Below are 21822 nucleotides of genomic sequence, written 5' to 3'. Positions count from 1 at the left end.
AAAATCAATCACTGTAATAATGTATTAAAAAGTCTAAATTACATGTAAAAGTCTAAACAACAATAATAATAATAACAACAACAATAATACAGATAATAATAATAATAATAATAATAATAATAATAATAATAATAATAATAATAATATAATGTAAATACATAGTTTATTGGACAATTAAAGTATTATTATTATTATTATTATTATTAATCTCAATTGAGGGAGAGACGTGAAGAACAGATGCGTCAGTCTTTGCAGGGAGAATTTATTTCACAGTAATCACCACACATGCGTTAGAAAAAAATAATCTAGTAGCGTTTTTGAAGAGCAGATTTCCACAGTTCTGCGCAGGTTTGCAGAATCCCAGCGCTCCTATTGGCTGATCTGCGCAGAGCTGCGGCCACCTGCGCTACACGAACGCGACTGTGTGAAGCGCTGCGCAGGGCTGCACTGATGCCACGCTTCCTGGCGTGTGACGTAGTTGTGACGTTTCGCACGGCGATTGGCTGCCCTGTCCCTGGTGTCTCTCCCAGGAAGAGCGCATTAGCTGCGGAGACTCGGCGCTTCTGCAGGCTGTCAAGGTAAGCCCGGGAATTTAATTCATTTACTACGTGCTCTTATTAAGAGGAAAGTGATGCTGGTACACCTGCCCCGCTCTGAGTTTGTGTTGACTGATGCTGTGTGTTATGAACAATGATTTTTATTTTATCGCTTAGGATTTCATTCTCCATCGGCTCATATGAAGCTGTTCTTGGTTGTCACTCGGTTTTATAGGATACAATTCATCGCTGGCATGACTGCATGTCGACTGGTTTTCACGCATAGAGTTAAAAGCGCTGTTTTCTGTTTTACTCCTTTACTGAGTTGAAATATTTCTCCCCGAGAAGACCCGAGTGACGAAGCCTCTTCGTGGCTGTTGAATATTGCGAAACCAGTCTTACTGGAAATGTAGCAGCTGTAATTCATAATTGGGACCACTCCTTTACTTAACACTGACTGCAGTCTTTCAGAGATGTTGAAAAGTTACATTAAAGTTATTCATCTTTCAGCAGCTACAGATCTCCCACGGGCATAATGAGTAACTCACCCAGTGAGCTGCAGCCGGGGCTGTAACGCGCCCTTACAACTGTGTCTGCATATTATACATACAAATAGTAACCGGTGGCACTACACATACATATTGTAAAATTTACTTTATGACGAATATTCATTTCTGTTTGCGGACTATACTTCTGACATGACAGTTATGTCGTTATGGTTTGGAAGCTACTACTTTATTATTGTGCAAAGCAACTCTAATTGAACTTTTTTCACATAGATAGAGTTTTTAACAAAAACTGACATTCAGCTGTACATGGCAGTATGTAATAAGCAGCCTCTCCAGTGACTGTCATGCAGAGCTGAGAATCAGGGGTTATGGTCCTCTATACCGGGCAGAGGCAGATGGCACTGTTCAACTGATAATTAAATTGGCTCTAAAGCAGAGGTGAAAACTAAACACTGTGTTCCCTTTTTTGGTATTGGAAGCAATTATGTATTTTCTGAAATCAGAAATCTCTTCCATTCAAGCTTCGAAGGCTTAATCATGCCATTATTATACGTTTGTAGGATATTCAAATTCAGGTGAATCTTTCTATCAAAATCTGAGAGGGTCGGGCAAACACATGTCCCCTTTGTGGTTGAGGTGGCAAGGGATGACCCTTTTAAATCCACAGGGATTTAAAACTATTAATAATCAACTCTGATTAGGCAAATTATTAGCTCAAAGTAATTGAGACATCAGTTGGAACTCAAAGCAGAAGGACATTGTGTCCCCAGCACTAGGGTTGTGAACTGCCCTTATAATACCTAGAGGGTGGACTCAAGTCTAATGCAGGCAATTCCACTCCTGGAGGGTCAAAGAGGTTTCTGGTTTTCATTGTACCTTTGGTCTTAATTGCTTAATTGAATTTATTATTATGATAAGAATTCAAATAAGTGTTGAGTTTTTAGGTCTTAGACAGAGCCTTATTGAATGGTATCTTTAAAACCTGAACCAGGACTGGAATTTGCCGGCCTCTGATGGTTAAATACAAAATTACACTTTGTGCTAGACAATAGAAAGTTGACAGACTTTTGTGCTTCTGTATTTTTTTTAAACCCTGACGTAAGGATGTCAGTTTTTTCAGTTTAAGTGACTAATGTATCTCCTCTCTGTTCCCTACAGCAGCCATGTTTCAGATTAAGAAGATCTGCTGTATCGGGGCCGGCTATGTTGGGGGTCCAACGTGCAGCGTTATTGCGCAGATGTGTCCGCAGATCAAGGTTACAGTGGTGGACGTCAACGAGTCCAGAATTAAAGCCTGGAACTCCGATACACTGCCTATCTATGAGGTAAAGGAGCTGATTTTTCAAAGCCGGTGAATTATTTACTCAGGAGTGAGACCAGCAGTTCGAATTCAGTTAATTACACTTGTCAGGTTTTCAGAATAAGCTTTTGTGAAATTATTTTTAGTGAGAAGATCATTAGAGTTACTGTAACACACTTATATTATATTATAAATTATATCTAATTTAATTTAGACTTTTTAACATACCAGAATGAACAGTATTTAATAACCATGAAAAAGCCTTATTGTGTATGCAGCTTTAATTTAATTCACATTTTTATAATCAATGGCGTGAAGGACAGCTGAAACATCACCCAACTTCTCTGCCACAGTCAGTACAGAATCGCCTTGACAGAGTCACTGGGCTGTTCATGAAGAAACACACATGAGCTTAGATTCCTTTATAAACAGTCTGAGACACTGACACAGACCCTTAGTGATTAAAAGAGATGACCCATAATAATGGATCTGGTCAGTTTTCTAGCCCTAGTACCAATTGAACCATGTGAGTCTGTACTTTTCTGTGCATGTGTTTGTGTGTTATACCTAATCAACCCTGTGTCTGTTATTTCAGCCTGGTCTGAAGGAAGTGGTGGAGTCCTGCAGAGGAAAGAATCTCTTCTTCTCCACCGATATCAACTCTGCCATTAAAGAGGCAGACCTCGTCTTCATTTCTGTGAGTGAAATTCGCATCGTGCCATTTGAATGTATCTGTTATTTAAGTTTTATAATCATAGACAAACATAGTAGCAATATTAATTGGTGTAGCTCACTTAGACAACTAATTAACTCTTTGTAACCAGAATCAGTATGTCAGCAATATGCCGTATAGTCCCCACAGCGCCGCTCCAGTCTGGGCCCTATAGTCCACACAGCACCGCTCCAGTCTGGGCCCTATAGTCCCCACAGTGCCGCTCCAGTCTGGGCCCTATAGTCCCCACAGTGCCGCTCCAGTCTGTGCCCTATAGTCCCCACAGCGCCGCTCCAGTCTGGGCCCTATAGTCCCCACAGCGCCGCTCCAGTCTGGACCCTATAGTCCCCACAACGCCGCTCCAGTCTGGGCCCTATAGTCCCCACAGCGCCGCTCCAGTCTGGGCCCTATAGTCCACATAGCACCGCTCCAGTCTGGGCCCTATAGTCCCCACGGCACCGCTCCAGTCTGGGCCCTATAGTCCACACAACGCCGCTCCAGTCTGGGCCCTATAGTCCCCACAGCGCCGCTCCAGTCTGGGCCCTATAGTCCACATAGCACCGCTCCAGTCTGGGCCCTATAGTCCCCACGGCGCCGCTCCAGTCTGGGCCCTATAGTCCCCACAGTGCCGCTCCAGTCTGTGCCCTATAGTCCCCACAGCGCCGCTCCAGTCTGGGCCCTATAGTCCCCACGGCACCGCTCCAGTCTGGGCCCTATAGTCCCCACAACGCCGCTCCAGTCTGGGCCCTATAGTCCCCACAGCGCCGCTCCAGTCTGGGCCCTATAGTCCACATAGCACCGCTCCAGTCTGGGCCCTATAGTCCCCACGGCGCCGCTCCAGTCTGGGCCCTATAGTCCCCACAGTGCCGCTCCAGTCTGTGCCCTATAGTCCCCACAGCGCCGCTCCAGTCTGGGCCCTATAGTCCCCACAACGCCGCTCCAGTCTATAGTGGAGTCCGCACTGGCTTCAGTAAAGGCTCTGTTGTAGCCCACAGGGTTGGTTCACAGACAGCTTTTGGTTTTCGTGTAGCCACACTTTCCTAGGTGTGTCTTATTAGTTTAACCAGCCTGGTATTTTCCTGAAGATTTAGTTGATTGTTATTATAATGCAAAGAAAACATGATCCGGTTTGGGTCCTTAAGCTCATCTCAAACAAAGTAAAAAACACTTTGTCTTGTCATCACATCAGGATCTGCTATTGCTTCCTTTACTGTGGTATTCATACGATACGAATTCATGAACCTTACTAATTGTGCAATTTAGTTTTTTTCCTGAGAATAAGTCAGTCTTCTGTGACTGGACCGTGTTTTTTGCCAGGTCTGATTTCATCTTTGGCATCCTGTGTGGTTTGCAGAATCTGTGAATATTTTCTCCCCTCCCCCCCCCCCCCCCCCCAGTCTGTGAGTCAGACACGGAGATGAAGGGGATTGTCTCCACCCTGGCTGTGTATGATGCCGATTAAGGTTTACTGTAGTGCAATATGGGAAAAACACAGTGAATTACAGTGAAATCACACTTAAATGTGGAGAGGTACAAAACAGTCACCCATCATAAAAATTGAAAAAGCCAAGGCAAAGTACATGCTTAGAATAACCACACTCAGAAGGGTAATCCTACGGAAACCTAATCTAATCATCCTATTAGAGGAACAATGCCAGCACTGTCTGTTATTGGTCTTTGTTCTAGGAATTATTCTTGGATTAAATGCCTATAAAAGTGTAGAAATGAACCGAGGAAGTTGGCTAAGAGGATCAGACTGTCTGAGTGTCCAAGAGGAGGATTGTTCCTAAAATTATGTTCTTGTTTAACTTTGTGTCGCTATATTGTGTGAGTAATATGTATAGGACATTTCCAGATCGATTCTATCGTATAAGCAACTTTAAAAACGTAAAAACTGAGAACCTCCTAGACAATAGCAGATGTCAAAAGCCAGCACGTTTGCTTTTTCAGTATTTCAGTATTTCAGGATGTGTTGCCATACCTTTCTGGATAGTGGAACAAAATGACAAAGACACTGTATTTGAATTCCCTAAAGCAACTTGAGTCATTATTATCATGTAAACCCAAGTATTAGCGTTTTATGGTCTTACACTTTGATAGTAAATAAAGTTTCTGTAGACAACGTGAAGTCTTGCTCTGTCCAAGGCTGCGGGAAAAGCAGTGAAGACAGAGTAATTCTAAACAGTGAGGACAATCCCACATTCCAGAAAGGTTCAAAATGAGCAAACTTGTTCGCAGTGCATTCCAACATTTGCATAATCATCCCACTCGCCTGTGCCTGTCTGTATGAGAACGTTAAAGCACAGTGGTGTTACAGTGTGTGATTTTTCAGAATCGAATGTCTTTGCAAGGTAAAAAGTACCTTTCTAATTACAGTACAATCTGTATTTATACTTTATTTTGCCTTTTGTAAGACGGGGGTCCTATAAAAATAAATGCCGTCCCAACACTCCAGCCTAGGGTGACCGTGCCACCTACCAAAAAAGACACGAAACACATCGTATGCCCATAATGATCGTAAATATTACTATTCAAGTTTTGACGAGTCTGTAACTCTGTGTGTAAACTACACCCTTGCTAGGTGAACACCCCGACGAAAACCTACGGCATGGGGAAGGGCCGGGCGGCTGACCTCAAGTTCATCGAAGCCTGTGCCCGGCGGATAGTGGAGGTGTCTGACGGGTACAAGATCGTGACGGAGAAGAGCACGGTGCCGGTGCGCGCGGCCGAGAGCATCCGGAGGATATTTGACGCCAATACCAAGCCCAGCCTCAACCTGCAGGTGAGCCGTGAATTGGCTTTTGTTCTCTGAAATGTGAAATGGAGAAGTGATGCGTCCCTTCCTCCTCTTTTCAGAGGTGTTTCTCATCATTCTGGTTTAAATAAAAGCTGTTAATTGTAGGCTTTATTGGGAAGACAGTAAACTGCATTTGCCAAAGCGCTTGCGTCATCATCAGGAATGTACAGCAAGGGTCTGTAACTGGCACACACTTATTATAAAAAACACTTATTATTGACCTCTCCCTTCCTCCCTCTCTCTCTCAATTTAAATAGCTTAATATAGGGTTGTCAAACTCCTGTCCTTGAGGTGTGCAGTGTTTCCTGGTTTTTGTTCCAAAACTAGCCCTCTATTAGATTATTTGTTTTCTCAGATTTAAGATGTTCAGTGGATAATGTCAGATATGTTGATTAATCTGGAATGAGCATTAAACTGAATTTATTAGACAAGATAAGGAGCTAAGGGCTGGGTACGATCAAAAATCAGTAGGCATTATGTCCCTCCAAGGACCAGGACAACGGTAGGAGTTGTTAAAACCAAGCAACATACAACCCCCTTGTCCTTCTGAGTCCAGCTCAGGTCCTTGGCTGCTGCTGTGGTCTGGAGGGTGACTGTGAGTCTTTGTGTTGTGTTCTGGCAGGTGCTGTCCAACCCCGAGTTCCTGGCAGAGGGTACGGCCGTGCGGGACCTGAAGAACCCAGACCGCGTCCTGATTGGGGGTGACGAGACACCCGAGGGCCAGAGGGCTATTCACGCCCTGTGTGCCGTCTACGAAACCTGGGTGCCCAAGAACAAGATCATCACCACCAACACCTGGTCTTCTGAGCTCTCCAAGCTGGTGAGAGCGCTGCGACGCATTCTCATTGTCACACCTTTGACCAATGCTGGAAAATCAAACCCTTTACCTCAGTCATAGGCAGTGTGTCTGAAACACTGCAGCTGTATGGAGAGATGCTGAAAAAATGAAAAGCTCAAACTGGAGTCTTTGGAGCTGGTGTTAAAAAGAATGCCAACGCCAAGCCCCATTGGCTTTGCATTGATTGTCACCTGGCCAGGTTCCTGTAGGTCCCTTTCAATTAAGAAATGGAATAAAAAATATATAATAAGACCTGAGGTGGAATGAAAACCAGAAACCTCTTCAGCCCTCAAAGACTGGCATTGCCCACCCCTGGCATTCATAATAACTAGCTAAGACATGTTGGTAAAAATATGCCAGTTCTGTTTGGACACTAATAGTTATTAAGTTTTATTAAGAAAGCAAATGGGTTCAAAATATCGATAAATATGAGTACATCAATAATTGTAATGGAATAACCTAATAAAAAAATTACTCCGGAAAAAATGTTTAGCCCCAATAATAACATTTGAACTAATTTGCATTAGATGCTACAGTGAGCTCGAAGCCGGTTTGTTCTAGGCTGACTCCGTGAGAGGAACAGCACCCAGCATCGCAGCCAGACCACTTGTGTAGTGATCCCCCCCCTCCCCCACACACTGACGAGCTGAACCCCCAGCGCTGGCAGTGATACTCTTGTCTCTCCCCCAGGCAGCCAACGCATTCCTCGCCCAGAGAATCAGCAGCATCAACTCCATCAGCGCCCTGTGCGAGTCGACCGGGGCCGACGTGGAGGAGGTGGCCAAGGCCATCGGGATGGACCAGCGCATCGGCAGCAAGTTCCTCAAGGCCAGTGTGGGTGAGTGGAGCCTCCGGGCCTTTGAGACCAGAAGCCCAGCTCTGCCTGTCGGGGAGCGATTGCACTGCTAGTCACTGTGAACCAGAATAATAATAACAATAATTATTATAATGAAAAACAGAAGACACTCGATTCCTCCAGGACCAGGCTGGGGAACCTGCTTTTGTCATCTATTCAGCTGTATGTATTTAATCATATTTCAAATATATCATCTTGTAGAGTTCCTGCCATGATATATTTTTGTATCTCAAGGACCGAAGAATGTAAGTGGTAGTTTTGAGGTTTGTTTCAATTTCTATCCACGTCACGCATTCATTTCTCAAATTGTATCCCGGGCCTGATTTTTAAAAACTGTTTCTTTTGAAACCTTCTGATATGAAAGACGGCATTTCTGGCACCCTTTCATGTTTTAAATTTTTTGCAGAACTGCACCATGAATATCTGACATTGAAATGGATGGTTGTCCTCTTTTTAGACCAGCTTGGTTTTCCATTTCAACATTTAATCGAGACCTTCTATTCCTGTAGGATTTGGTGGCAGCTGTTTTCAGAAAGATGTCCTCAATCTCGTGTACCTCTGTGAGGCGCTCAATCTCCCTGAAGTGGCGACATATTGGCAACAGGTACCAGAGTGTTCTGAGCATCTCCAGCTTCGGACATTTGTGTGGTTCTTCTTGGACACGTATTACTGATCATAATTAATTATATCTTAGAATGTAGAACAACAGGAACTATTATTTTTCATATATATATAATTTTTATTTTGTATTGTCCTTTTATAGAAGTACAGTTGCCATTATATGTGACAAGACTAAAATTACTGCTTTTACCCTTGATCGATATAAAATAATTAAAATATTGAAGGCTTGTGGATTTATTGTGGATGTTGCTCACCTCAGAAAACACACATTATGAGTTTACATGCATTCTGTGTACCTGTTAAAAGTGTCACAGATTAAAGGTTTTAGCCAGGGGTTGTCATCTCTTATTAGTATTCAGAATTATAGAACAATTTTCAGTACATTGATTTCTGTGATAACTTCAGCATAGTTATTCTGTACCTACATTCAACATTTTATGTATGACTGTCTGGGTCTCTTCCACTGTGTCCCTCTGTCTCTGTGTGTCTGTCCTTGACTCCCAATCTCTCAGGTAATTGACATGAATGAGTACCAGAGAAGGCGGTTTGCGTGCCGTATCATCGACTGTCTCTTCAACACCGTCACAGGAAAGAAAATCGCCCTCCTGGGCTTCTCCTTCAAAAAGGACACGGGTGATACACGGTAATTGCAACCCTCTCTTCCCCCTCTCCTCTCCTCTCCCTCCATTTGAATAACAGTGTCCCCACATTAGTCAGGACTACTCATCGAAACACAGCGCTCTTCACTTTCACCCCTTACCTTACTTACTGATTTGATCTTTACAAGCACAATCGCAAAATAATAGTATGCATAACTAATTATTAAAACAATCCACAGCAAGCATCAGTCTCCAGTGATAACAGGGCTAGACTGCTTGGTAATAAAGTCAAGTTTAATTACATGTTACCGCTGTTGTACATTTGTAAGGTCAATAAATTATTAGTTTGTGTTTGTTGTGGATTTCTCCCACTTTTACTTCAATGCTATTTTTCTCACACCACAGTACTGCTTCATATCCGTGATTGTGATGTAACTGGGCTAGAATGCACACATACAGCAGTTTAAGATGTTATGCGACATATCCAGGCAGGTACAATTGTATTTAATCTCAATCCCAGTTCCAATGACTCCTATTTTCCGATTATTGTGTTATAATCGAATCTGATAGTCTCGGTTTTTAAATGAGGGATATTCAGTGGAGGTAGATGGTGGAGTTAGTGTGTAGTTTTAAAAGCTGTACTACTGGAATTCTGCCACCTCTTTGTTGTACCTCTGACCTAAAAAAAACGCTTTGAAGGGCCATGAAGAGTAAAGTTTTACCTGTGCAGAAGTCAGCAGTGACTTGCATTTCTTCACAGTATGACTGGCAGGAAATGGTTTCCCTTTTAAAGAGACACTCAGACCTCAGATGCCCAAGTTAATTAATGACAGGTGGAGGGAATTTTGAAAGAGCTTAAAGTTCAAAGAAATCAATGGCTGTGCTTAACTGCTGGTAAAAAGTCAACACAATTAGTGTCATGACTTCCTTTATAGTTGCACTTCTGGATTACAATGAGTGTTGAATTTGTATTAAAACATTTACCAAAACTATTTAAAACTGTAACCAGCCATAACTTCCTTCAGTGTGTCATGACAGTACCACTACAGTCTTGACTTGTTTACCAGCATGGAAACATAGCCAGTGAAACGCTTTCGTTTTTATCTCGCTCAGGTTGGTATTAGCACAGGAAAATACACCTTCGAATTGCAAAAGTTTTCTATTTTCTATTTATAAAGGGGACTGTTTTATATTGGTTATGATTATAGGATACCAAGTCATTCGTTAGTTTGAAATAATCTGTGACAATGTAGTCCTGCACATATAGCAGATGCTAGCTTTTCCTATTAATGGATATGAGAGTTCATATTGATTAATACAATAATTTGTGTTGACTGGTATGAGTTTCCATATAGACTAGAATGTGATTTTGCACGTTGACTGATAGGAGACTTCCATGTTTCAGGGAGTCCTCCAGCATCTACATCTCCAAGTACTTGATGGACGAAGGGGCCAAGCTGCAGATCTACGACCCCAAGGTGCTGAAGGAACAAATCATCCAGGATTTGTCTCACCCCACCATCTCTGAGGACAACCCTGAGAGAGGTAAAGCATCTCCACGTCCCCGGGAAGTTCTGCAGTGTTAATATAAAATATAAAATACTTTACGATATGCTACAGTCAGGGGATAAAATTTACTTTTTTGGCCACTAGCCACTGTGTCTGGTATAAGGAAAAAACTTACCAGCCACTTGGTATTTTGCAAACATCACAAAAATTCATAAGGGTGTGTACATGTGTGGTGAACATGTTAAAACGTGGCATTTATTCAGGTAATTAAACAAACACTATAACAAAAGCTAATTGCACACCTGTATAGACTAGACAGATGTGTATGAGGGAAAAGGATCTGGATAGAAATAACATCCTGCCACACAGTTTCTGCTTGCAAGTGTTATAAGGTCTTTGATCAAAACATTGCATTCTATTGAACACTTGCTAGTAGAGGCGGGAGCATCGTTTTCAAGTTAATCAATCACATATGCAATAACATGGCAGCTAATGGGGATCTGTATAAACACACTAAACTAACACATGAGAAGGGCTGTTATATGGTGACACATTATTGCTCTTCATACTCCTCTTCCTCTTCAGTGCTACTCCCTTCTCTGGGTCTCTGCACGTAATTAAAAGGATTTAATTGGATTGGCTAGATATTCATAGAGTCACGGTCTGTGGTTGGGTAAAAAATATAATCTCTATGAATGATGACAGACAGTAATGTCCTTTCCATTGGGCAATACGATGCACGCCAGCAAAGAAGCAATGTAAACAAACTGCACGTGCAGAATCTCCACTATCCAGCAGAAAATGCATGTCTCTATCGCAAATCGTTTCCCCATAAAATAATATATTGTAATCGATGCAATTAATGAATACTTATCTAACACAACAACTTTGTTAAATAAATATCTATGTAAAAATACATTAGAAGCCATATGGAAATGGCATAATAACAGCAGACCTGTCAACTTTCACGCATCTCGTGTCTGACTCTTGTATTATTGTCCCGACATTATCACAACATTTTATTGTCACAAATTCAAATTAACTATAAATGTTGTGACTATTTGTTTTATAAAGGAATATTTTGCAGTTACAGCTGTAACTGACCGACCAATATGTTTTTCTTTTTTCATTTTTTATACATTTTCATTCAATTGCCAGTTTAGCAATGTGAGCTGCAATGAAAATGCCTTAACATTAGCGTCCTGTGGCAATGTTTTCCGGTCACAACAGCGAAATGCAAAATAATTAAGACCTAGCTTTCTAGCTAATTTATGCAATCTACTTGACTAAACGATTGACTTTTCCTCTCCAAACCACACTCAGACTGCTGCTCTGCGCTCGAAACAGAACTGTGCGCTCGAGTTCCAGCGAATACAAAATAAATAGCAATAGCTGGCTGTGTGTGTATTAATGTGTTTGTTGCTGCTCTTTCCTTTTCTGTCATAGTTCTGAAACACTTTGATCCAGGTAATTAAAAGTCAGTAATAATGACTATGAAAAGTAATTAAATAAAAATCATTATTTTTCCACATCCTTAACCACCTTATTTCTGCTTCATTGCTCGCCATGAAATATGTCCTCCTGGACCGAAGACTGTCCAGATGCCATATATTTCCAAAAAACATGATATTGCGGTTTGCCAAATCAATTAACATACAAACACTGCAACGTCAACAAAGTAATGCATATTTTGAAATATACCGACTAAATACTCTATCAGAATCTAAAAGTTGAGTTCCCGCCCAGTTGTTGCCTACCCGCCAAAGTGGCTGGTAAGATTGACAGATTTACCCGCCACTGGCTAAATCTACCCACATTTGGCGGGTGGTGGGTGTTAATTTTATTCCCTGACTACAGTTCTTGGGTCAGTCTAGCTCTGGGCCTGTGGAGCCCCAGTCCATTGCATCTCACAACGTACAGGTACTCCCTGCTACACGTCTTCCTTCCTGGACAGTGGAACAAGTAAAACAAAACTATTTCTCACAAGAAGGCATGTTATATGTGGCTTTGCATTCCTAAGTTATGTAATTGGATATTAAACATGTTTGTGATGAGGTTGCTAATGTTGCAGAGGGGTCTTGACACACAGCACACACAGTGAGATGTACAGAGGAACCTCTGTGCTGTACGCCCCTAGTACAAATGACAGTGCTACAAGCAGCCATGTTTGGGCCCAAGAATAATAACTACTTTTGCCTGAGACTCACGTGTTTCAGAGAGTCCTCCAGTATCTACATCTCCATTTCACAGGCAGCGAGCTGGACCATTCCCCCAGGGTGTCATACGCCTTAGGTGCCTTTCCCAAAAGACCAGTGTGAACGCAAGAGCAGCCGAGCTCACAAGGTGCTGTTTGTACCTGAACACAGCTGAGCTCCCTCCGGAGTGCTCTCTCACCGTGGGGTGTATGAGAATATCGCAGAGTTACAGGCTGATGCTCTCTTTATTTCAAATATGCTCACAGTGCAGTGAAGTGCATGTTGCTTTCTCTGATGTCACTGGCATTACACATTAAAGGTTCAGATTCAGGCTGTGCTCAGGGAGGACTCCAATGCCCTTGTCTTGTCTTGTGTGTTGACCAGTGTCCCAGCTGGTGACCGTCACCAAGGACCCGTACGAAGCGTGCGAAGGCGCCCACGCTCTGGTCATCTGCACAGAGTGGGACATGTTCAAGGTAAGACAAATTTGGCCCGTTCTCTGAAACAGTCCCAGCAATACAGCCAGGTACCGCTGCTTCAGTATGGCTCCTGTTATGGAGTCATTCGAGAATTAGATGGGACCATTCCTCCTAACTATGGGGTGATTGTTTTTAATGATTTTTATTTATTCGCCAGACAATTCTAGTTGCTTATACTCGGGTAACCCATGCCGTCTCATAAGCAGCATTTTTTAATCCTTTTGTACATATTAGAACAAAGCGTTCACCACTAATCCACTCACACTTAGAGGGTACACATAGAGCAAGCGTTTCCTTCAGTCTCCACAGAAAGAGTTTGCAAGTTGTGCTGCCGGATGGAATTATTGATTGAAATGTCTTTATTCATTACGATTTCACAGAGGAGGACCTATCCAACAGGTTTTGCACTGACGACTGTATTCTCAGGTCAGCCCAGTGTTAAGAGTTTCATGGTCTTAACACAGACAATGTGAAGTGTACTGTACCCATGGCGGCGGGGAAAAACAGGGAAGACAGCGTTGTTCTTTTGTGCTTTACAACAACAGAGGAGTGAATCCACACGGGAGATTTGCGCAATAAGCAAGGCCACATTCAAGAAAGAAAGGAGGAGAAATGTCACTTAGATCGCAGTACATTGCAGTTTTTACATCACTCGATAATGCCACTCGCCTGTGCTGGTTTTTAGAATTGGCTAATGTCACAGTGAGTGTGTGTATTTTCACACGTTAAATACTAACTTTCTTATTCCAGTACAATCTGTATGAATCAGTGTTTTGTCTTTCGCAATAACAAGGTCAGTTCAGATCAATGCTGTGCCGACACTCCAGCCCGAGGTGACTGCGCCACCTACAGGACAGAAATAAAATGATGCATAAAACTGTGTTTTTAGAAATGGCAGCATATAGAGAGTCATTATGTCCGCTACAGTCTAAATACAACATAGTGCTCGCTTGAGAGAGTTGAGACTACAAACCTGGTCTTCAGGTAGTGGATTATATTGTGTGAAACAGATGAATGAAAGCGTGTCTGATCAAAAAGTCAGACGTCTTAAGAGCAACTCAGGGGTTTGGATAAGAATGTATTCATTTAAGGGATGAACTTAAAAACTTAGATATGACTTAGAAGGAAGTAAGACTAGTCAATGATGAGTTAATTGACCAGCAAGATGCACGGTGCTGAATTCAGTGCTAGGCCAGTTACTGATATTATAAATTCAGTTTTCTTTCAGGATTAAGTTTAGACCTTTTTGCATAAACGTATGCTCAGTAAGCCAGATATGTTAGGTTATGTGGATGAAGCACGATGCTCATAGCAATGTTTAAATCGGTTGCATTTTACTTTAAATCCACTACTTTTCTCTAACCATGACAAACAGTCACCTGTTTCAGTTCGAACGGCACACTTCGAGATAAACCTATCGCAAATCAATTGAATGTAGTGCTTTTAATGATGGCACAGCCTCCATCAAGAGATATCTGTCAGTTTATATGTTTTAAAGTGTTGAAATGTGACCCTTCAGTGTACGCCTGCTTAATGGTCACAACACACCCCTGGGGCTTACTATAGGGGAATAACCATTCCCCCTGCTTGACATGTTCAGGTTGTTTTAATTCTCTTATTTCTCTATGTGCAGGAGATGGACTTTGACAGGATCTACAAGACCATGCTGAAACCAGCCTTCATATTTGATGGCAGGAGAGTTCTGGACGATCTCCACCCCAAACTGCACAGTGTTGGGTTCCAGGTGAGACGATTCAAAAACTCCTGAAGAGTTCTGTCCTGGTGGTTTGATTACATTTGTTTCAGTGTAAGTTGCTCACCGGGCTCTGCCGTTTTCCTGCAGCGCGATTAAAATGTCATTGTTAATTAAAGCAGCGCTAAACACACACTGTGCGACCGCAGGAGAAATGAAAGAAAACTTCTCATCTCATTAGTATCATTGACCCCGTTCACACTTATTAGGCCGGCCCTGGGCCGCCTCAAATTTAGTCCGGCTTTTTTCAGACACCCCATTCACATTTGCTGTTTTAGGAGGCCTAAGTGCGTCATATATGCGGGCGAAAAGGTGACCTAAACGAAATGCATGCCGGGAAGTAAACAAATCTGCTCAAACAAACCAGCAACGCATGACATTAGGTCTGCTTACAGGTGTATGCGCTGTATTTATAATCACAACTTATTAATATCGATTGGCTATTGTTCGGTTCTATAATTTATTTGAAAGTTATCTTAACCCTTTGCTGCTGAAGCTTTCTCAAATAATTAAAAATGTGCCGGTTCAATGGGGAATCAAATTCATATATTTCCCTTTTCAAATGTCTATCTTCGGTTCTGCAAGTCTAAAATTGCTGTTATACAATTCACCCAAAAGCAAAGCACCTTTATTAGGACATCTGCATTAAATCACAATAAATCGTATGCATTAGTGTGCAATCGTATGCATTGAAATCAGCCTCTGTGATGCTTCTATAGTTATATCCTCATAGACAGCAGCGCTGTACACTTCCTTCCGTTTGTTTTTTAACTTTATCTTCATTCACGTTGTAAACAGAGCTTTCATTTCTGCATCGTCCCAGTTGTCACCTCTAACGCTGGCATTTGTGATTGTCCTGCTCAGCTCAATATAACTGCATTTCATATTGCATAGTAAACAGCTGGTCTCATATTAAAATGAACTGATTTGAATGGAAACCTGCTTCAGTTAAATTTATATCGTTTTAATGCAAAATTCGGATAATTCATAAAATTATGGTCCCGTTCACAATTTCACAATGCAATTTTCACGTGTAAAATGCATACTGTTAAAATTCAGACTTCAATCATACTTAGTACAAGAACAAACAATAGCAAGTTTACCAGCTACACACACTTTTATTTTAATCGACCAAGTAGTTTGAACTGTTTACATCATTTTAATGCATTACGTAACCTAGACTTTTATAATATATATAAAGATGTGAGCTAGCGAAATTTATCAGTACATTTATGGCTATAGATCGATATGACATTCAAACAATATAGAGACAGTACTGTGTGTCCTGCAGTGGTGTGAGCTGTCTTGGTGCCCGTGTTTATTCTGTGTTTATCTCTGGAGGCGGGGCTTGAGTTCTGTCACACGCTGACACTTTCCACCCTTTTAGGCCGCCTTTCGGCTGGGTCGAAAGATTTAGGCCGGGTCAAAAAGCGGGACTAGTTTTGACCCGGCCCAGAGCCGGCCTAAGTCTATGACCCCGTTCACATATGAGTTAGGCCGGCCCTGGGCCGGTCTAAATCTCAAGTGTGAATGGGGTCATTATGTTTATATCCCATGCTTTCAAATATAATGATTTTGGATTGTCGATTGTGGACTCAACTGTCCCCCGGATCCTGAGCGGCCCTCAGAGCAGTACAGCACACCCATTGGATAAAAATGGCAAAGACGTCTCTATGTACCTCCTGTACCTCTGTCTTTCCCATTGAGATTGAGAAAAACACAGCATTTGGCGTAACTGCAAATCAAAAGGCCGCCAATAGGGAAAATGACTAAATTGTAACAGAATTCTTCCGTTTCTTGACGTCAGAGGGGCCAAACTCGTCCTGTTTTCTGTAACTGAGGGCTTCAGTTGGAACAGAAACCCGGACTGCAGTTTGACACCTCTCAGGCCTTCAGCGCTTCTTTACTGTACTCTACCATAAATAAAACATTGTCAACCATGGTAAACGCGCCTGTAGATGTGTAAAAGGGAATATGACCCAATTCCCAGGGTCCAGTGCAGTACAGCATAGAGAAGGCACGTTGAGCCCATAGGGAACCAGTGTAAACCTAGGTCAAACCAACCTCTGCAATATTCACCAGGGTGAGCCTTGCTGTAACTATTCTCTTATCTACCCCCTCCCTCTCTCTCCTCAGATCGAGACGATCGGTAAGAAGGTGACGACCCCACGCATCCCCTTCACTCCCCCGACCGGAATCCCCCGGATCAGCCTCCTTGACCCCCCCGCCAAGAAGGCTAAAGTTTGAATGCCCCCCCCAGGCACCCAAGACCGAGACCCGCCTCCTGCGCTGCGCTGTGGAAGAGGCTCTGGATTCGGACACGTTGTTTCTCACCAGCAGAGAGGACTGAATGAGTCTCGTAGTGTGTTGTGACACTCTAAGCACAAATAACAGTCTTTCCAAGTTGAAATGATTCCTTACATGCAGCACATATATATATATATATATATATATATATATATATATTTTTTTTTTTTTTATGTATTACTTATTACAATTATGAGCAGTACCCTTGAAATTCATGTTTTTTTAAATGGCCCAGTGGGGATCAACCAGTTCCAGATCTGTTTGTGATGACTTTGTAAGAAAGTTAGGTTCAAACAGAAAGAATCCATGGTGCCTTATGAAAAAATCAATTGCAAACACAAGCAATCAGCTGGTTTCCCTCAGCTTGACCCGAGACTGACGGCTACTCCCCAGAGCTTTCTCTGCCTCAGTGAGGGACACATCCCAATAGGCCACTGATTGCCCCTCTCAATGTAAGTGGTCAGCATTTTTAAACCCTGCCCCTCACAAACATGGCCGCCACAGGACCTTACATATAAAAATATCAAATACAGCAGTATAACAAAGGAGGTGCCAGGCTGTAGTATGCTAAATCTCCTGTTTCCTCAGCATTTCACATCCATCTGAAAAACAGGACAGTCTTCCGGATTCTCTGTCTGTGTCTAGTGTTCATACATCACGGCCATTTGAAAATCACAAACACGTCTGGTTCGTGTTGATCCCTAATACATAAATGTACACACTACGTTACCAAAATTACTGGGATACCAGAGCTCTGTGAAAGCACCACCCTTGTGACGAATGCCCTTAAGCCAGGGCAGCACAACTGTGCCATTCCTCCATTTTCTAGTATGGCGATTAAACCTTGGTTACTATGGTCTTATCCTAATTTGCTGTTCCGGTTTATTGGTGTTGTGAAATGTTAACAGCACTGTACTTTTCTCCCTGAACCCGCTGTGCTCCACTACCAGCTCTGGGACAGGTGGGTAGATGTGGGTAGATGTACAGGGGCCCCTCACTGTAAATCCCCCTCAGTGCTGGCAGGGCCCTGTGGTCCCCAATATCACAACACTGCACTGGCTGGGCATGGGGTCCTTCACAACACCCCCCCTCTGGTAGAGTTCAATAGCAGGGACAGGAGACTTAACTTCCTTTACTTTTGGTAATATAATGTACTTTGGTGGTCATTTTTATGATGGAATCATGTTGACTATATTTAAACCACTGCCTTATGCAGAAGTAGAATAATAATTTTAAAACTAGGGATGTGTTTTACTGGCATTTTACTATTTTATTTCTACGAAACATCTTTTAATGGAGAACGCATTTCCCCCACTGTCAGAAAGATGTGAAAAAGGTGAAAATGGTCACAAGAATAGAGAAAAGAGATATAGATGCAACTGCTTGAAATGTACAACCCTAGACTTTATACAAAACCTTTTCAAATCCCGAAAGGTCTTGACAAACCCAGAGCTCTGCTTCTGGATCACCAGTGAAACCAGGACCTAGGGACTCAAGAGGAGGTTGATGTGCTCTTTACACAAAGGGTTGTGGGAATCTGGAACTCTTACCTGACTTGTAAAGGATGAAAGAAACCCAGCATGGCAGGTTTTGAGATTGATGCTCTGAAGCTGTTGGAATGTTATAGGAGGACTGCAGGGTTTCCCGCAGAAATGTGCACAGGCAAGGCAGTCTGATACTGATTTGTTGAGCGGGGTGGGGGGGGTGATCGAGTATTGTCGAGTGGGGGGGTTGGGGAACATGTATCGTCCAGTGGGGTGTGCCTGAGGATGGGGTTTAGCTGTGGAGAATGAGAACAGGGAGCTGAGCATGTGTGCTTGTGCTTTAAAGCTTTTTGGTTGTATTTTTTTTTTCGTTACCGATCGGTACCGATTTCTCAATAGCGCTACAGGAAACCCTGGGAGGAGCTCAACAAAGGAGTGGGCACAAGAAACAGCCCGACTACAAGCCTGGATCAATGTAACAGGATGATAAAATGCATTGGTAGCATTAGGGATGTGATTGCATGCACAGCTGTGATTTTTGGTCGTAATTTAGGGTAAAAAACGTTTGTTGTAAAATGCCAGTAGAACTCATCCTCAGTTGAATTACGAGTTTAAATTGTTTATAAATGTTCACACAATCATGGGATTCATCGTTCCAGAGCTCTGTTTCAGGACAGACTCCCCATTATTGTGTCTGCTAGTGTATGGCATCGTCAAGCTCATTATGCAGTCGTCTGATGTCCTAACGGTACAGAATGTTGTGTTGATTGCAAAGTCCTGTTTGGGAATTTCACATTTATATATCGTATAATTTATACATTCAATAAAATAATTTTAAGAAATTGATCAGTACAGATAATGCGTATCGGCACTTGTCTCCTGTTACTGTTGTCTTTCTTGTGTGGAATGGATGATGCCCTTAAACATAATGCCTTGAAAAGGATTTGGCCCCCAGAGCTTTTTCCACATTTTGTGTCTCAGATTTAGAATTTGATTTGGATTCAATTAGGATTTTTTCCAAAAGCATTCGATTTATCACATTAAAAAAGTATTCACACCCTTTTTAATTGCAAGCCTACATTCGTTCAGCTGCAGATATATAGTACTGTGCAAAAGTTTTAGGCAGGTGTGAAAAAATGCTGTAAAGTAAGAATGCTTTCAAAAATAGACATGTTAGTAGATTATATGTATCAATTAACTAAATGCAAAGTGAGTGAACAGAAGAATAATCTAAATCAAATCCATATTTGGTGTGACCACCCTTTGCCTTCAAAACAGCATCAATTCTTCTATATACACTTGCACACAGTCAGGGATTTTGTAGGCATATAGTCAGGTATATGATTAAACACTTATACAAAACTGGTGCTAATGATCATCAATTCAATATCTAGGTTGAAACACAATCATTAACTGAAACAGACACAGCTGTGTAGGAGGAATGAAACTGTGAGGAACAGCCAAACTCAGCTAACAAGGTGAGGTTGCTGAAGCCAGTTTACTGTCAAAGTCACAAACCATGGCAAGACTGAGCACAGCAACAAGACACAAGGTAGTTATACTGCATCAGCAAGGTCTCTCCTAGGCAGACATTTCAAGGCAGACGGGTTTCCAGATGTGCTGTCCAAGGCAAAGGGTGGTGTAAACGCCGGGCGAAGAACTAAAAGGAGTCTTTGGATTGCCGGCGTTGTCTTGGCTTTATTGAGGTTCGGTAATAACAAAAGTCGGCTTCTTGCCACAACAAAACACAAAACAAAGACAGTTGCAAAACTAAATAGACAAAGAATACAGATAATTGCGTGCTCAGGGTGGCAGTATTGGTTGAGCCTCTGTCCTCGGTTCTCCGGACAACTTCCTACTAGGGAGAGGAGAGAGGGAATAAATAGACGAAGCCCAGCTGCTACTGACGTCACAATCGCTTCGGTTCTCATTGCCTCCAGCCGACAACACGGCTGCAGCCAATGAGCACCTTATCAGCGTGTCAGCAGCAGCCGTGCGGTGACGGAGAGTGTCCTGTCACCCCCCCTTCTAGAAAAGAACCGCCTGATAGGCGGGCCTAGAGAAAAGGGAGGAAGAAGAGGATGGGACAAGGGACAGTGTTGAGGTGCTGAGGGCCAGGGCGGTGACGGACTCGGAAGTGGAAGTCCTGCAGGCGAAATACCGCCGTGTGATGTGATGATTCGAGTCTTTCATGTGGTGCAGCCACTGCAGGGGGGCGTGGTCCGTTTCCAGGTAGTAGCGGAGCATCTCCACAGCCCATTTGATGGCGAGACACTCCTTTTTGTGCTATATTTACGCTCCTGGGGCTATAGCTTTTTACTTAAATAGATGATTGGGTGTTCCTGACCTCCAACTTCCGAGGCGTCGGTCTGTAAAATAAAAGGGAGAGAAAATACTGTTTTTATTGTTTTAGTATCTTACATTTCAATAAATAAAAACACATTCAAAATTGTAATACTTATGATTAAAATTTTTTTAAATCAATTTCTAAAATCACTTAACATTTTTAAAATCTTAATATGATTAACAAAATACATAAACTCAAATAAACATGTGCTTAAATCAATTAAACAATAAACTTGTGATATAAAGCAAACTGCAAACCAACAAAAAAGGTCAAATACATTGAAAGTAACTGAAAATGCATCAGATAAATCATAAAACAAATAAAATGATAAAATAAAAAACAAAACCAAAACAATCTGATGCATTTAAAATTAAATCCAGATGGCCAATGTATTGACAAAATAACAACCAAAAAACACCCAAGCAAAACAAGTGCATTCTAAAATCAAATCATTCTTTAAAAACAATTAAAATTTGTTTTTTCAAAATCATTTTTTAAAAACAATCATTCATTAAAAGGTTAAAAGATCTTGAACTCGGGCTCCAGCAGGGGGAGATATCCGTCCCCGGAGGTGGGTCCCATCATGGGATCCTGAGCTCCCCCAGATCTTGTATCTGCCAGTTCCTAAAGGCTTCCTCCTTGCCCCTCTGATGGACCTCCAGATTGATGTAGTCCCTCACAAGTACCATGCCCCTCCACGCGATGACAATCGGGTCCAGCTCCTGCTTATTGAATAGACAGATATTCCGTCCCTCCCACAGGGCCTGTTTCACTGCGCAGACGACACGCCACCAGCACCTCAGGGTGGAAGATGTTAATCCCCTGGCTGGACCATATAGGATGTGCTGGGCGGTCGCCCGCACAGGAACGGCAAACATGTGGAGGAACGGAGAAAACAGGAGCCAGACCCTGCAGGCGGAGGGGCAATCCCTAAAGATATGAGCCTCCGTCTCCTTCCCCAGGCAAGCTTTGTAGGGGCA

The 21822-nt window shown here is 42.4% G+C and overlaps 1 protein-coding gene across 2 annotated transcripts; it reads left to right on the top strand.

Moving 5' to 3' along the window:
- Window positions 1–513: 513 nt before the first annotated feature.
- LOC136755161 (UDP-glucose 6-dehydrogenase) lies at window positions 514–19354 on the top strand. 2 transcript variants are annotated; one of them, XM_066711619.1, is made up of 12 exons: window positions 514–578; window positions 2204–2370; window positions 2941–3042; window positions 5639–5839; window positions 6477–6674; window positions 7383–7530; window positions 8058–8152; window positions 8682–8812; window positions 10174–10313; window positions 12857–12948; window positions 14585–14695; window positions 16841–19354. In XM_066711619.1, the coding sequence occupies exons 2-12, from the start codon at window positions 2209–2211 to the stop codon at window positions 16949–16951; spliced, it is 1491 nt and encodes a 496-aa protein (XP_066567716.1). In that variant the 5' UTR covers window positions 514–578; window positions 2204–2208; the 3' UTR covers window positions 16952–19354. The 2 variants fall into 2 exon arrangements, with proteins under 2 accessions (XP_066567716.1, XP_066567724.1); XM_066711627.1 differs by having other exon boundaries at window positions 543–578; window positions 2207–2370.
- The last annotated feature ends 2468 nt before the right edge of the window (window positions 19355–21822 follow it).

Source organism: Amia ocellicauda, chromosome 1 (assembly GCF_036373705.1).
Source record: "Amia ocellicauda isolate fAmiCal2 chromosome 1, fAmiCal2.hap1, whole genome shotgun sequence".
Classification (NCBI taxonomy): domain Eukaryota; kingdom Metazoa; phylum Chordata; class Actinopteri; order Amiiformes; family Amiidae; genus Amia; species Amia ocellicauda.
The sequence above is the reverse complement of the archived record's forward strand: the minus strand, read 5'-3'. Positions and strand labels throughout refer to the sequence as shown.

Bases quoted from the DNA above. Each gene is read 5' to 3' on its own strand.
- LOC136755161 (XM_066711619.1), top strand. From the start codon at position 2,209: ATGTTTCAGATTAAGAAGATCTGCTGTATCGGGGCCGGCTATGTTGGG. The intron at 5,840-6,476 runs GTGAGCCGTGAA...GTGTTCTGGCAG, and splicing joins AGCCCAGCCTCAACCTGCAG to GTGCTGTCCAACCCCGAGTT. The intron at 10,314-12,856 runs GTAAAGCATCTC...TGTGTTGACCAG, and splicing joins TGAGGACAACCCTGAGAGAG to TGTCCCAGCTGGTGACCGTC.